General features: G+C 43.6%; 4 protein-coding genes across 4 annotated transcripts; all 4 read right to left on the reverse strand.

The window, feature by feature from the left end:
• Positions 1-831: 831 nt before the first annotated feature.
• On the reverse strand, positions 832-3,264 carry N7529_000817 (phosphoketolase family protein; the record flags this gene model as incomplete). The annotated part of the gene is made up of 1 exon (XM_057236348.1): positions 832-3,264. One exon carries the CDS (start codon positions 3,262-3,264, stop codon positions 832-834), a length of 2,433 nt encoding a protein of 810 aa, XP_057103151.1.
• A 669-nt stretch (positions 3,265-3,933) lies between these two features.
• N7529_000818 (non-ribosomal peptide synthetase) lies at positions 3,934-6,762 on the reverse strand (the record flags this gene model as incomplete). Its single annotated transcript, XM_057236349.1, has 1 exon — positions 3,934-6,762. One exon carries the CDS (start codon positions 6,760-6,762, stop codon positions 3,934-3,936), a length of 2,829 nt encoding a protein of 942 aa, XP_057103152.1.
• A 5,911-nt stretch (positions 6,763-12,673) lies between these two features.
• Positions 12,674-13,860, reverse strand: N7529_000819 (uncharacterized protein; the record flags this gene model as incomplete). The annotated part of the gene is made up of 3 exons (XM_057236350.1): positions 12,674-13,563; positions 13,615-13,716; positions 13,773-13,860. 3 exons carry the CDS (start codon positions 13,858-13,860, stop codon positions 12,674-12,676), a joined length of 1,080 nt encoding a protein of 359 aa, XP_057103153.1.
• Positions 13,861-14,926: 1,066 nt separating this feature from the next.
• On the reverse strand, positions 14,927-15,576 carry N7529_000820 (uncharacterized protein; the record flags this gene model as incomplete). Its single annotated transcript, XM_057236351.1, has 2 exons — positions 14,927-14,974; positions 15,043-15,576. 2 exons carry the CDS (start codon positions 15,574-15,576, stop codon positions 14,927-14,929), a joined length of 582 nt encoding a protein of 193 aa, XP_057103154.1.
• Positions 15,577-16,023: the final 447 nt, after the last annotated feature.

Consider the following 16,023-nt stretch of genomic DNA (forward strand, 5'->3'; position numbering starts at 1 on the left):
GGATTTTGAGAGAAAACTACGACATCGGGGAAGAAAGATGGCCTATAATCATCTTTATATGATGAGTGCTCTGCATTCCTCTCTACATTAACATAAGCTGCATTTCATGTTGGGGTCTCGGCTTCAAATAGGCCCTGTGGCCTGATAGCAAGATATCTCATTTCTTATCAAAAAAAAATTGATGGTACCAGCAATGACTGGAACTTCTCAGAACCTGTGGTGTTTTTTAAATTTTTTAAAACCCATTCCTAGTCAGCTTTGAGTTTCTTCTGTTATCGTGATATCACGTTGCTCTACACATGTTTAGATCATACACAGCCAATAGGCCTCGAAAAAGCACTTCTTCTACTAAAATTTCGTCTTTGGACCCATACACAGGATCGCCTGTATGCCTGTGATGTCTGTCAGAAGAGTGATTGTGATCACCACAAAAGAATTCATATGGAAGTGAGAGACTGGGTTTGTGAAGGTTGGCGGGTGTCCTTTACTCGGGCAGATATGCTCAACAATCACCATCGCACGCCTATAGGTCAAGCCTGTCTTGTCAGGATCCAAAGAGAAGCACAGGCACAGATACAGACGCAATCTCAAATGCAAATGGAAATGCAGAATACGCAGAAGTAGACGCAGGGATATGTCAGTGTTCAAAATGGATTTCCGAGGCCATCATCATTTATGCCATGAGCTTGTACTAATTTATGCTTTCGATTAGATTTTTGCTGTTCTTGAAAAGATGTGTATTAGAGAAACGAGATTTTCAGAGTGTTCAAACTACTTTCATGTGGATTGCTATGGAAGTTTCCGTATATCTGTTTGAACACTTTCGGTGTTCTACTTCCTCGGCCAGGGCCAAGTCCAGTTACGAATATATTCGGGATCAAGACCGTTGTTGAAGGCTTCGGCTTTGCCAGCAAGCTGTTCATTGATCAGCCTTTCCCTCAAACCAGATGCAGTGTTTCCAAGTGACTGGACCAAGTCGATGGCGTCAATAGCGAGACTATATCGATCAGTCTGGTTGCGCACAGCCAGCTCAAATGGAGTGTCAATGTTGCCCTTCTCCTTATAACCCCTCACATGTAGATTGTGTTGACCGGGTCGCTTATAGGTGAGGCGGTGGATGAGCCAAGGGTAGGAGTGGAAGTTGAAGATGATAGGCTTGTCGGTGGTAAAGATAGCCTTCCACCTCTTATCAGACAAGCCGTGTGGATGGTGAAGAGTGGAGATGAGTCGGAAGAGATCAACTACATTCACAAACCGGACTTTCAGTTGCGGGAGATGTTCCCGCAGTAGAGCGGTCGCGGCGAGGGCTTCATGGGTTGAGACATCACCGCAGGACGCGATCACGACATCGGGCTCTACGCCTTGATCATTGCTAGCCCAGTCCCAGATTCCAAGACCTTTGGTGCAGTGTTCAATGGCTTCATCCATGTTGAGGAACTGAATGTGATCTTGTTTGTCGGCAACTACGACGTTCACATAATTCACACTGCGGAGACAGTGATCCATGACCGAAAGGAGAGTGTTGCCATCTGGCGGGAGATAGATGCGGACAACTTCAGGGCTCTTGTTGGCGACAACATCAAGGAAGCCAGGGTCTTGATGCGTGAAGCCATTGTGATCTTGTCTCCAGACGGTCGCTGTGATGAGAATATTGAGAGAGGCAACGCGAGCTCTCCATTCCACTTCAAGGCACTTCTCAATCCATTTGCAATGTTGGTTGACCATAGAGTCAATAACGTGGATGAAAGGCTCGTAGCTATTGAGAAGTCCGTGGCGCCCGGAAAGAATGTAGCCTTCCAGCCATCCCTCGCAGGTATGTTCACTGAGAATTTCCATCACACGGCCGTCGGGGGCCAGGTTGCCCCCATCCTTATCTTCTTCGAAATATTCTCCCATCCAGACTTTTTTGCCTGCTTTGTAAACTTCAGCGAGTTTGTTGGATTCAGTCTCATCAGGACCGAATAGGCGGAAATTCTTCATGTTCTGAGCGATCACATCGCGGAGGAACTTGGCCATGTTGGCCATGCCCCCCTTGATCGTTGTACCCGGATCTATATCCTTCAAACCGTAGTCTCGGAAATCGGGCATGTTTAGCGGTCGGCGTAAAAGACCACCATTGCCAACAGGATTGGCACTTATCCGCGAATTACCCGACGGAGCTAGCTCCTTGAGTTCCGGAATCAAGGTGCCATTCTTGTCAAAAAGCTCTTCTGGTTTGTAGCCTTTCATCCACTGCTCTAGAAGCTTGAGATGAGGAGGATTAGTGCGGACATCAGTGATCGGAATTTGATGCGCACGCCAGAATCCCTCAAGAAGATGGCCATCAACTTCCCGGGGAGCTGACCACCCTTTGGGGGTACGAAGAACGATCATGGGCCAACGGGGCCTGAAAGGTGTCTTGGAGTCTCGGGCCTTTTTCTGGTACTGTTTAATCTCCACGACACATTGTTCAAGTGTGGCTGCCATGGCTTGATGCATGCTGTCAAAATCACTTCCCTCCACAAAGTATGGCTTCCATCCATATCCGACGAGCAAAGAAGATAGCTCCTCGTGGCTAACACGTGCGAGCACCGTCGGGTTATTGATTTTGTATCCATTCAGGTGGAGAACAGGTAGAACCGCACCATCAACGATGGGGTTCAGAAATTTCGTGCTGTGCCAACTCGTCGCAAGAGGGCCGGTCTCAGACTCGCCGTCACCGACCATGGTTAAGGTAATGAGGTTAGGGTTGTCAAATACCGAGCCGAAAGCATGGGAGAGTGAATATCCTAGCTCACCACCCTCGTGGATACTACCAGGTGTCTCGGGGGTTGCATGGCTTCCAATACCACCGGGAAAGGAGAATTGTTTGAAAAACTTCTTCATGCCCTCTGTATCTTCTGCTTTTTCCGGGTAGACTTCCGAGTAGACTCCCTCGAGGTAAGACTGGGAGAGGATTCCAGGAGCACCATGTCCAGGGCCGGAAACAAAGAGTACATCAAGGTCGTACTTCTTGATGAGTCGATTCATGTGCATCCAGGTGAAGGATTGTCCAGCATCAGACCCCCAATGACCTAGAAGCCGGGCTTTGAGATGCTCCAGCTTGAGAGGTTCCGTGAGCAAGGGGTTGTCGCGAAGATAAAGCATGCCTAAACATAGGTACATGCTAGCACGAAAATAGGCATTCATTTTTCGGACCGTCTCGGCATCAAGAGGCTTGCCCTCCAACGTCGAGCGAGCCTCTCCATATGCGGAGATGCTCTTGCCATCGGCATTCGATGCCATGCTGTGTGATGGTAATTTTGAGATGTCCCACAGCTGTTAACTGAAATACCTCGGTGTGGCTACTCCGGGGATTCCGTAGAGATAAAGTGTGTAAATGCGTAAGCCAAAATTGCAAAGAGAAAAGTGATTGAGAATGAAGTAAAGTCCAGAAAATTTCATTAAATATCAATAGGAGAATGATTCCCTAGCTTGTCTGACAAGTCAATGACGTATAGTTAATAACCGTACCACCAACATACGGTAGTGCAATGTTTGGTTGCATTGCATGATTCATGACCTTGACGCATTGCATGAATCATGACATTAACGCCACCAAGATTTGCTCGGCTAATATTGACCTGTTATGTTCATCTTTTAGAAACGTACTCCGTAGATGCTCCATGTTCAATGCCGGAACCCGTTCAAGGCCTTCTTTTGTGGCTGCGGCGACAGTTCTTGGCGTTGACACCTGAGGCCGGAATTTATGGACATAAACCTGGTATATCTCTAGCATATCTTTGCTCTAGCGTTGAACTACATTTATTGATTCTATTGATTCTCCAATTACGCGTACAACTCAAGTTCAATTAGATTGAAGCAAGATAAATATCAATTTCTTATTCAATATCACAGTTGCTTTGTTTTTTTTTGTTTTTGTTTTTTTCATGGCTTCAAAAACCATAAGAAGATTTAAATCCCACGAGCCTCCAATACACCTCGCAAGATCTTCTGGAACTCAAACACATGCTCGGGCAACAGCATTGTGTAATGTCTTCCGGGAACTTCGTAGAATCCAGTTTCAGCTCTTGAAAAATCTTGCCACTTACTAAGATGATCATTTAGCCATTCTTCTTTGGTTGCTGCCGCTATGGCCAACGGGGTGCAATAAAACACATCAACACTGGCTACGGATTCCTCCGGATCATAATCGACTGCCATACTATGCAGTACATATGCAAGGGAAGCCCATCTCACCAAGCTGGACTTTGAGAATGAAAGTTCTGCCAGGCGAGCCGGACATGCGTTTCTCATCATCCCGTCGAACACTTCTTCCTCTGAAAGACCTTTGAGCTCCAATGCGAGCTCCCTCGATCGCTCTTCGCTCATCAGACTTAAGAAGTAGGCTAGGTGAAGCAAACACTCTCTATAATCGAGGTCGCGCATTCGCAATTTGATATGCGGAGGAAGATTGAAAGCCCCGACAAACTTCACTTCATCGCCATTCTTTTCAAGAAGCTTTCCCAACTCAAACGCAATCATAGCGCCGTAACAATATCCAGCCAATGCATATGGCCCATGGGGCTGTTGCATTTTTATGGCACCATAATAGCTGAGGACTGTTTCTTTGATCGTGGAGAAAGGTGTTTCGCCTTCGTTAAATCCTCGTGCGCGCAAAGCATACACTGGTCGGTCCTTCATATATTTTGCCAAATTAAGGAAGACGAGAACCTCGCCTGCGCCAGGGTGGACTAGCCAAAGGGGAGCCTTGTTGCCTTTATCTTGCAGGATAACCAAAGGGCTATACGCTCGAGGGGATTGGAGCTCATGTAGCACGTTTCTCAGGTCACGAACCGTCGAGCTTGTCATCACAGCGGTCAATGGTATTTCCCGGCCCATGTCCGCCTTTTCTTCAAGGTCTCTCTTAAGTTTTATGAGCTCCATGGAGGTGATTCCAACGTCGAATATTGGTGTTTCCACACCGAATTCCTCCTCGCAGAGCCCGAGCGATTCAATATAAACGGCGAGAATACTTCGCTCAAGCTCATCCTTCGGGGGAGCTCGTACTGCTTTGTAATAAAGCCTTAGCATCTCGCTATTTATATCTTGGTAGTATTTGTATTCGCCATTCTCATAACTTGTCTTGATCTTCTGACGAGAGAGCTTGCCAAGGGCCGACTGTTGCAAAATAGATTCATTCAATGGAATGATCTCTGGACGTGAGCCAGTAGCCATCATGACAATCCTGGAAATGGCTTCGGTTGTTCGCACTCGGGTCACCATATCTTCTGGCTTATAGGTTGGCAGATAAACTAAACAGATCACTTCTGTATCTGCACCAGAGGGAAAATAGGAGAAACAGCAGTTGAAGCTAGGTGTGAGACCTATGATCTCTGACTGATCGAGCAGGCTTTCAATCCCGAAGGGACTGTAGTGGACCCCATTGATGATCATTGTCTCTTTGAGTCGTCCTGTCAAAGTTAAATAGCCGGTGTTTTGATCAATAAAACCCCGGTCGCCGGTTTTAAACCACCCATCGCTGGTGAATGAGTTTGCTGTTGATTGGGGATCGTTGAAATAGTTCTTGAAAACTACTGAGCCCTTGAGCTCGAGATTACCCGTTCCCCCTGGCGCGAGACGGGTATTGCTGCTTGAGTCATCTGAGATCCTCATCTCAATTCCAGGCATACAAGTTCCAACGGAGGTAAACACCATCTTGTGCGCAATATCATATTGCGGGCATCGAGTGTTAAATATCGCACCAGCGCAGGTCTCTGTCATTCCAAATCCAGGAACTATGACATGTGGCGGAGCTCCATATTGAGAAAGCAACGCCGAAACTTGATTGCATGTTTTGGTCACATTTGCTTCTCCTCCTGATGCCACGTAGTTCAAGCAACTGAGATCCCAGTGATGAGAGGCACCGTTTGTGGAGGAGCCATTTGTAGAAGCACCGTTTGTCTTTTCAAGTGCATTTGGTTTATCAGAGAGTGCGGTTCGAAGCTTAGCCAAGAAGGAATTCGGGGCAAAAGTTCTGGTAACTCTGTGCTTATCGATGAGATCAATGAAATTGATGGGATTCGACAGGACATCGGCGCTGTGAACATGAACCTGATCCTTCTGGGCCAATATGGCTTGCAAATGGATTTCAATAAGAGAGGCAGCATGGTCGAGCCGAATCCAGTTCAGAAAGCTCTCCCCGTGGAGATCCACAACGGACATCTTCCCCTCTAGAGCAGCCAAAATCTGACCATGGCTGAGGCAAACAGCTTTGGACTTCCCCGTGCTGCCCGAGGTCAGCATCATGACTGCCGTGTCACTCAATTTAGACTTGGTGAAATCTTCCATAGCAAGAACGGTCTGGTGATCAAGTGAATCGACTCCCATTATTTTTGTGAATCCTTGCCGGCTAAACTCGGATACCAAGTCTTTCTGAGTTAGGCATAGAGGGTCCATTAATGTATTTGACAAATGAGTCAAATGTGCCGTTCGAAGTGACGAGTTATTCGGAAGCGTGGTAGATATGACAGGCACGCACCCTGCAAGGATCACAGCCCAAAACCACACAACGTTGTCCCAGTGAGACTCCAAGTGCAAAAGAACAGGAGAGCCAGGTTGCAGATCAGAGTCGATGGATCTCGCACGAAGTGACCAAGAGGCGTGTTGCGCATGTTGTAGGAGTTGTTTGTACGTACAGGTCGTAGGCTCGTCAGTGCATCCCAATGGATAATAGATAAATCTTCTATTGGGTTCCTGAGATGAGCTTTCCTGAAGCAGGTGCTGAAGATTTTTGAAAGCCATGTTTGAAAAGGCAGGTTGAATCAAAGACTTTGTCCGAGACAGGCAAGAAAGTCAAAAGCTTGGTCAGAACTAGATGTGATCAAGAGCTTTGGAGGCAGTCGATCTTGAGCTTTTATGGCTTGTTATATAATTCAACCCGAGACCTGTTGTCCAACTTCGGCCAAATCCTTGGATGCAACGGTAGTCAACAAAGGGCCTGGCACATGAATTCATCTCTAGACAACTACGTTTTGTTAATCTCTCAAGCAGCTTGATACTAGTACTTTTGTGCAAGAGCTTGCATATGCAGGGTTGCTCTAACGATGTGAAACAGCCCAAGACCTTTTCACAGCGAATATAAATTGTTCCAGACCCTGGTACACTCGATAGAATTTACACAAATCTGACTCCCACCCGTAAGAATGACACCTAGAACATGGCATTTTTGACAGCAAGGCTTCTCATCCGATTTCGACAATGCAGCGCACTTTTACCCTGAAGCATTGGCGGGTTGGTGGCCAAGAAAAGGATTGTGCGCTGTGAAACCCAAGCAGCAGCCTTTCGAAGGCTCTACCTCGTATCCATTATGAATCGCTGACAACACTGTTGCCTAGTAGTTTGATGACTTTTAATAGTTCTTCAGAATAAACCTCTTGGTCTCTCTAAAGCTCAGTACCATTCGAGTATCTTCGGTTTCATCATGGTCGAGATAGACTAATATCAGATGCCCAAAGCTTATTTGATCAGGGTTACTACTGCATCTGAGGTATCTAGCAGTACTTACATGGGCATTCCAGGAGATCCTTCCTCGTGTTTATCGTAGTTATATAGTGTACCTAGCCGTGTTGCCATGACTATTGGCCTACCCGCTCATTAGTCTTTTTCGTCCAATACAAAGTGTATATTTTATTAGATCTTTTTAGATCTTTAACTAGTCATCTCTCCATATAATATTATTTGACATAGGGCTCAATGGCCTCGGGCCTCTCCCAGATGCCAATAGCCTTGTTTAGAATGCGTTTTCTTCATTATCTCTTTACAGCCAGGCGGCTTGCTCGGCAATTAGGGTTTTTTCATGCCGAGCAATTTGAAGAATGCGCCTGCGAGAATCCTTATTACTCCGCGAAGTTATTGAATTTTACGCAGTAGCTAGACCTAACGGGGTGCGGTTCAATGTGTTTACCGCTTGTTTGTTTTTAGATGCGTTTGCCCTAGCTTTGTGTAACAAAGCCTTCTTCAAATCCGAGTCCGCTTTTAAGTCTTTAACTTAATAACACATTTCTAATATTTACTGCGTTGAATATGCTTTTGCATACTTTCTAGTGGCTTTTAAAACTTTGAACCTCTTTAGCAATGCTTATATGCAATTTGTTAACCCGGGCCGTTGAAATAGGTAGTGAACTAGTCGCTGAACTGGAAGGTGAGGGGGAGGGGGTATTGAAACCCGAAAGATTAAGGTTCTCCTCATTTGCTAGCAAAGGTTTAATCACTAAGTTCGTATTTATAGGGTAAAAGCCTTTTGATTTAAACGAGGTAATAATTCTATAATCGCTAACGAACATCGCTAATCATCCGGAAAAAGTTACGATTGTAAGACGCACTTCTACCCCACATAAATTCTTTGTTATAAGTGCTTTTGGTCTAATCTTTTAGGAGTCTAAAATGCCTAGCTATGGAGGAGTTACACGAGGTAGGGAGTATACGGAATGAAGTGATATAGAATAATAAAATTCACTTTGTAGTATTCGGAAATTCGAACGTATAATGAGAATGATAGTTATCTATTAACAAAAGCCTCGGCCGGCGCCTTTGAATTAGGGTTTTCTGGGCTTCGTCAGACGGAATAAGCTATTCTAATGCTACAGTATCGTTAATCTAGCCGTTATCGGTAGGTCGGATCGGGAATTCATCGATATTGATTAACATATACTATTCTTCTTAGTATCGGGCTCCCTTAATATGAAACTATAGCAACATTAATGTAATCTATAAGAGGGCTGCGCATATAAGCGAGCTGCGTAGTTTAGATTATGTAGTAAATATAAGATATTCAATGGTTATATCTTAATAACCATGCTCTTGGTTTATTTCATCTCTTGTCGATCGAAATTGATAAATATCTGTAGATCATATGTTAATTTCGAGTTATATAAAAACCTAAATTGTTATAATACCGAGAATTATGTTGGAAAACCTCAAAAAAAATATATACGTATACATCCCACTCACTGTTTTTGCCAAGTTTACTAGAGCTCTGCAAGTGGCTTGATATCTTATAAACAGCATCCCTGTATAAAAGGAAGTTTATATAAACTTTTTTTTGAGATACAGAGGTGTAAATTATCGCACTCACTATGTATTTTGGACTGCGCAGCTCGCTTGCGTGCGCAGGCCGGTTATGAAATGCGTTAACCAACCACTCACCGATATGAATCCATTCAATATAAGTAATTAGTTTAGCTTAACAATTCTTAGTCAGGTAAATCCGCAGTTAGACTCTTTAAAGCAACCTTCCGAGGCTTACCCTAGCCAGTAACAAAGCCAGTCTTATCCTAAATAAAGATTTCGTGCGGAAGAAAATCAATGCTTGTTAGTAGTTCACTATAATAATAAAACTACTATATAATTGTACCAGTATACTCACTCTCGAACCGCCTTTTTTCTTAAGCCTTTGTGTAATATTATAGAATTAGGGGGGTAGTCGGCGAATAAACGGTAAACCTAAGATTTACCAAGAGCCCGATCTTCTCCGGAGCGTTATCAAATAAGATTTATAGTGCGTTGAATCAATTCCGGATAGAGATCAGTATAAGCTCATAAAGGAAATTAATCCATCTAATCAATGCCTTCTCTTAGATTGCATTTAATGCTCCGATTAGTTGCTAGATAGCAGTTCTACTGCTAGCGCCCTCAAACCGACCGTACAATGTATAGTATAGAATATTAAATTCCCAGCTAATGGCTACGAGGTTGTGTTTCGTTTCGGCATAGCATCTAGCTAATGTATTTAGCATTGTTTCTTTACAAACTGGGTTTTTTTATAGGGATGTTTTGGTGTAGTTATTTGTATATGAAGATGGTGATGATGGTAAAAGTTTTTGTTAGGTGAAACAGACCAATGGAAGGGTAGGCCATTTCTGCTACACATGATGCTATTGTTGAAGCGTTGTCTGGTGATCTTTGGTTTGGACGAGATGTTGATGTGTGCAATCTTCAACTTCAACTTAGCTGACTTTCTGACCCTCGGAAATTCAATTGTTACAATATACTTCTGTACTGGAATGTGTGGCTAGCTGATATATATGTGGCGAGCTGACATCAATCTCTTAATGCGAGCAGTCAATAAAGTTGGTTATTGCTGTGTACCAAAACGCTCACTCTAGTGACACCATACAACACCTGGGCACACGGTCAGCGTGACTCAGTCCGTATAGGTAGGTCTGTGCCCCTCGTGAAGATGCTTTCCTTCCATGACAAGAGCCGTAATTTCTAGACGAGCATATGTTGTGTGGAGCGGATAGTAGAAAGTCAATAATTTTAGGATATTTGGTAATTGACAGCGGTTTCATCACGTTGCTGTAGCTCGAGACTGATTACCCTGTTACATTATGCTGGAATGTCAGACTTACTGCGGTATCCTGAGTCTGAATATTGCTTGTCAGACTTCCTTATTCATCTCAGTTCTCATGCATTTTGAAGTTTCTTTGATGTAGCAATATAACCGTATACATAATACAAGTCATTCGACCAAGTGAACTACACTAACCAACCAAAGCGTGTTTACACTAATCTAAGTCTCCAATCACCTAACTGGAAATAATCAGAGCTGGCCAATTTTGGAATCCGAAGATATATGCCTTGCACCCATCGTGTTCCGATTTCGGAGTATTGTTCAATGTGGAGAGAAGGGCACCAATCTTGGTTAACCGATTCTTGACTCTTCATTTCTCGGGGTAAGCTGAGTCGCTGCAAAGATGGGATCTGCATGTTTAAAAATTAGTTTGAATTTCGCAATTGGAATTTGCCGTGTCTTCTGTATATGACTTCGTTGTAATGTATTCTAGCAGGAAGACTTTCGTCGCCGAGAAAATAATATGGCGGATATAACCTGTCGGATCACTCGGCCTGTCCCAATTCTCACAAATAGATCTCTCAGTGAGAACGAGTCACACCAATTTCTGTCACCTTTGTTCACCAATATCAATTGTTATCATCTTAAAGCTAACAAGTAGGGAGTTTCTATCCTCGATGTGGACTTTCTTCGTTCTCTTTGGGCTAACACATGCATCATTGATATCAAGGCCTGTGATTAAGGCTCATTATTGTGACAAAAGCTTCATATGTTTAAAACAAAAGAGATTAGCCAAATCCGCGATGGATTCAATTGCCTCGAGTAGCTCTTAGCCAATGCTACTATCTATGGCCGTCACAATATCCAATTTTCAATGACAACCAATCTACACTTCATCTCAGACGAATCTTATAATCCTTGGCCTTGGCTTTATTGCTTCTTCGAATCTCTCTCTTTGTCTGTTTGTAGTAGTACACATGTCTACAACTTAGCCAGGAAGGTATGAAATAGGCCCCATCTGTGAGTGCTTTTCCTTCATCTGACAAAAGAACTGCAACAACCGAGAACAGTGCTATCGCAAACTTAAAACAGAATGTCGCTTCGATTGAAGATTCGACCACAGAGGGCTGCCCCGTTTCACTGTCAATTCTCAAACTCAACCAACTGATGCAATTTCAACGATTCAAAGCTGAACTCGCAGTCAGGCCTCGGCTTCTAGTGCACATCGATGATGACCATTTCGACGAACTAAAAACATCGAAACCAGAGAGTGGCGAGTGGAAGAGATTCCCTGTCGAAAAGTTGCACGAAAGTTTTGACCGCGAGACAGAATTTGACAAGCATAAGGTCAACAACTGGATTGGACAAGTTGTTCCCAGATCACGTCTTCTTCGGCTCTCGCTCTTTCGTTTTCTTTCTTGGCTGTTTTGACCCTAGCTTCTAGCAGAAGCAGCGCCAGTTTTTAAAGTTCTTCATATTTTTTTTCGTTGGTCGGTACTTGTTGGCGTGGTTGGGATGGGGATCGAGTGAGATCGATACGGTAGTAGACTCCTCTTTTAGGTAGGGGTTTATTACCAAGTGATGTAAATCTTGGCTTGCTCGAATCATTGAGCCGGAGACCGTTTTGGTATTTTGCTTAGACACACACTGAGGGATGATCTCGGGGCTGGAGTCATGGTTCGTTTCAAATTTCACACATGGTTTGGCGCCTCGAAAAGACTCGAATCTTTTCTTTTAGAATCTCAGTGTTTTTCATTTTTCATTGAGTCATGATATGAGCTGCCTATCTGCCCAGGTGGTCAAGATGTATGATCACAGACTTGATGGTTTGTGGAAGGAGCATCTCTCTTGCTATACCTACATATTTTACATAACTGTGCATTATGTACAGGTAGATAGTCTTAGTTACATATATAGTCACCGGAAATGAAGTAGATTGTGAGAAAGCATTGTAAATCAAAATATTGGTCAACAATTGCTTAGAGGCTGAACCAAATAGACCTCTGACCTTCTTTCCTCTCTGGCTCTATTTCTCTTTCAACTATAACAGCTATCACATACCTAGTGGACTATCGGGCTTTTTACTTATATAGTCTATGGAATTGACGATGAATCATCTGTAAAACGCCTTTGCTTCTTGATGATGTCAGTGGTATCTTTGCTTGTGACGTTTTCAACATTCGCCTGATCCCACGTAAGTATGGTATGTCGAATCTACAGATACGAATGGTGAACATATATTGAAGCTTGCAGATTACCAATCAAATCACACGTCATCTCCAGGGTTCTTCCAAGCCAAAATTTCAATTCGCTCAGAGGTCCCGCAGTAATTGCGTCATATATACATCTATCCATCGACAACTAGGTCGTGCTAGCCGCAGAACTCATATAATTTGCCCCCTTGCGAGACTTGACCCCGGCCCTCCACCAATCCAACCCAGAAAAGTCCATGTCATTCTCCGTCGTAGTCTTCCCATAACCCATCCCCCGCAAATATGGACTGTTTAACGTCTTCCAAGGCAACTTGTCCGTTGGACGTACAAAATATAGTAATCCTAAACGATCAAGATGAACTTGGTCACTTGGAGGTGCTATAACCCGATGCAATCCACTTTTCAAATACCCGTTCGTGAGAAATCGAAGCGTATCGGCAATGTTGACAGCCACAGAACCAGCAGGAATCCGTAGATATTCCCACTCTGCGTCCTTCAACTGTTGAACTTGCAACGCAGCTATTGGCTGATGGAATTGGAATGTCAATGTTCCTTTGTCAGTGTGTCCGCGGAAGTAAACATTGTCGAAATTTTGATTTTCCTTCTGCGACCGGGCATGATACAACATATATCGTATAGAACTGTCGCATTCATCTTCATAGCGATTGCCGTCAACAAATTGATCTTCTGGTAGCTCAAGCATGATTGCCAATATGCGTAGTATTCTGAATGAAACGTTTTCATGCATGTACCTAGAGAATTTCTCAATCTCTCGAGAGTACTGATTGATAATTTCGGGATGTGATCGTTGACTTTGGGGAATGAACTTGAAAATGCTGTAGAATTCCAATGTGTCTTGCATTCCTGGGGACAGATTCAATGCCCCTAAAGGTCGATAGCCATTGTAGCTACCTTCTTCCAACGGTGCGCGGTGTCTGAGGCGCTCCTTTTCGGGAAGTTGAAAAATTGCTTTTGCAATCGCAAATTGAAGATCAATGACTTCTTGGGAAAGCCCAATGTTGGTGATGTAAAAGAAACCTTTCGTTGTGTCAATATTTCTTTTTCCACTTGTTAACTATGAGTACATACCAGCTTGGTGCACATGTTGCTTAAATTGTTGGGCTAGTCTCTCTTTACCTCCCGGGAGATCGTACTCAGCAAGATCAAAAGTAACAATATCCGCATATTTTACTGCAGAAGGAAGAATGTCAGTTTCTCACTGTTATACCCGGATCAGTCTTACCTACGTGGATATTTAGTCTCGGAAGGATGCTCATACTTCGGCAAGGGGGTTTGAACCCCGATGTCAGGCCAGGTATTTACTTGCGAACTCATGATTGTAATCACGATACTTGTATGATGTAGGAGGAATGGAGGGACGATAAACAAGAAACAAAATTGACCAGCTTAATTCCCCAGATAATACAAAATCGCCACTTTGTAGCTTTCTCCATCACACAGTGGATTAGTTCCACCTTTAGCGCTAACTAGACAGTTTCAATATGATCCACTTACTGCGGAGTACTAAAGACTTCGTAACATGATCATGATGCATCCTGCATTTGCTTCTATTCTTTGAGTAGGAGACCCCGCTTAAATCTGCATCAATCAACACTCCTCACCGCTAGTTGATTAAAGAAAATAGTTGTCAGTTTATATGAAGCCTAGCATATTCGATAGATTATATTCGATCAAGCCAACCAATGTGCCTTTTCGAATGGGAGAATGTATTCACTTGACTACAATAAACGATAGGGCTCAGTTTTGTGGAATTGCATTCCCCTCCTTCTACTCCGTACTTGATAATCATAACTTTGGATAGCACCATATATAGTAGTATTGTTGTGTCTGTGGTTGAGTGAACTTTTCTAGAATTGCTTAAAATGAAGTTCAAATATCCAAATTCCTATAATTATTGCATCGATGTTATCTCCCAAAGCGATATTTAGCCAAGGGTGTGAATTCCAATCCTTTAAAAGTGGAAGGTAGGGCGATACTGTAAAAGCGCACATGTAACTAGTGCTTAGCGGGCTGGCATTGATTATCCTCGATCAAATTTTGTGTCTATCTCTATCTAATTCGTGGCGATTCATTTCGAAATGTTACGCTCGGTTACAAAAGAAAAAGAAGAGAGGGTCCTCGCTAAATGAAAAGGAGTCATGATTCATAATAGAGCTATTATGGGTCAAATCGTCTTATGTATAACGGACACCCCAGGGTATCAACCTAGCGCTACCAATGTGAAAAAAAAAAAACCTCCAAGAAACAAAATGAAATCAGGCGCAAAGCGAACGCAAATACGGAGAAAGCAGACCTAGCATCAACAGCAAAGAGATCGAAAATTCCAAAGAGCTAAAGGAAGAAAGAGCAATACCAATCTTGCCATGAGCGCACCTCTCCTTCAGGACATGCGGCGCCGGCGACCAGCCGGAGGGGATTCTGGAGGCACCTAGATTAACCAAATCAGTGATAAGAGAGAATTCTAAGAGATATGCTTATATGAATTGGAGCACTAACCGAACTCGCACGGCGCTTCTGCACAATGTCCTCTCCGACCCCGACATTGACAACATCGGGCTTGGGCTTGGGGATCACCGCCTGAGGGATGGTATTGTTATTACCATCCACGCGAATGGCAGAGTTGATGTTGATGTTGACGGGTCGGGGGACTCCCAACTCATCCCGGAGGGCATGGGCACGGTTCAAAGCCGCGATGATGATAGCTGCCAAAGATGACAATCGAGAAGAGTTTCGGTCCTCGGGGCCTCTTGAGGTTGTTGAGGAACTGGGTCCAGATGATGACAGCACAATGATGTTATTGTTGCCAGTCACAGTGATTGAATTATCAATGTGAATGGTGATGGGGGACATGGGCTCCTCTTCATACAGAGGGTCCGATTGGTCAAGGCTCATAACACTCACGCCGGTTGGTCTGTGAACGGATAGTGTGTATGGAGGAGGAGCAGTTGTAGAGGTAGAAGTAGAAGTGCGATTTGGTCGCACTTCAGCGAGCTTCTGAAGAGTATGTTGCATAGAATCTGATGGCAGCATTTTGAATTTTGAATTTTGGACTTTGGGTTTGTTAGATCGATATTTACTATAGATGGGGGTTGGTTATAACAGGATGTAAGAGGAAAGAAGAATGATGAGAAAGAAAAGAGAATATATATGTAAGATTTATATCACGTTCTGTAAGTAGGAAACAATAAGAATCAATTTGTTCTTCTTCCTATTGTCTCTTCCTATTCAATAGCGACCCTGACCAATTAGAGACCAAGAATGAGTCCATTGAATTACCGAATCGGGAAATATCAACTTTCTCAATAGAAACAATCACGTGCTTCCTATCGTTCCAATCGAACTCAATCAAAGTATGTACTGGTACCTATATCAGAACATGGACCATAAAATTCAACAAGTACCTATACATATCCAGCGAATTTATAGTCCATGTCGATGGTCAATATCAATGGTCAATTGATTTGAACCCTTGTAAAT

This window comes from Penicillium soppii (assembly GCF_028829465.1).
Source record: "Penicillium soppii strain IBT 18220 chromosome Unknown utg000001l, whole genome shotgun sequence".
Taxonomy (NCBI): Eukaryota; Fungi; Ascomycota; class Eurotiomycetes; order Eurotiales; family Aspergillaceae; genus Penicillium; species Penicillium soppii.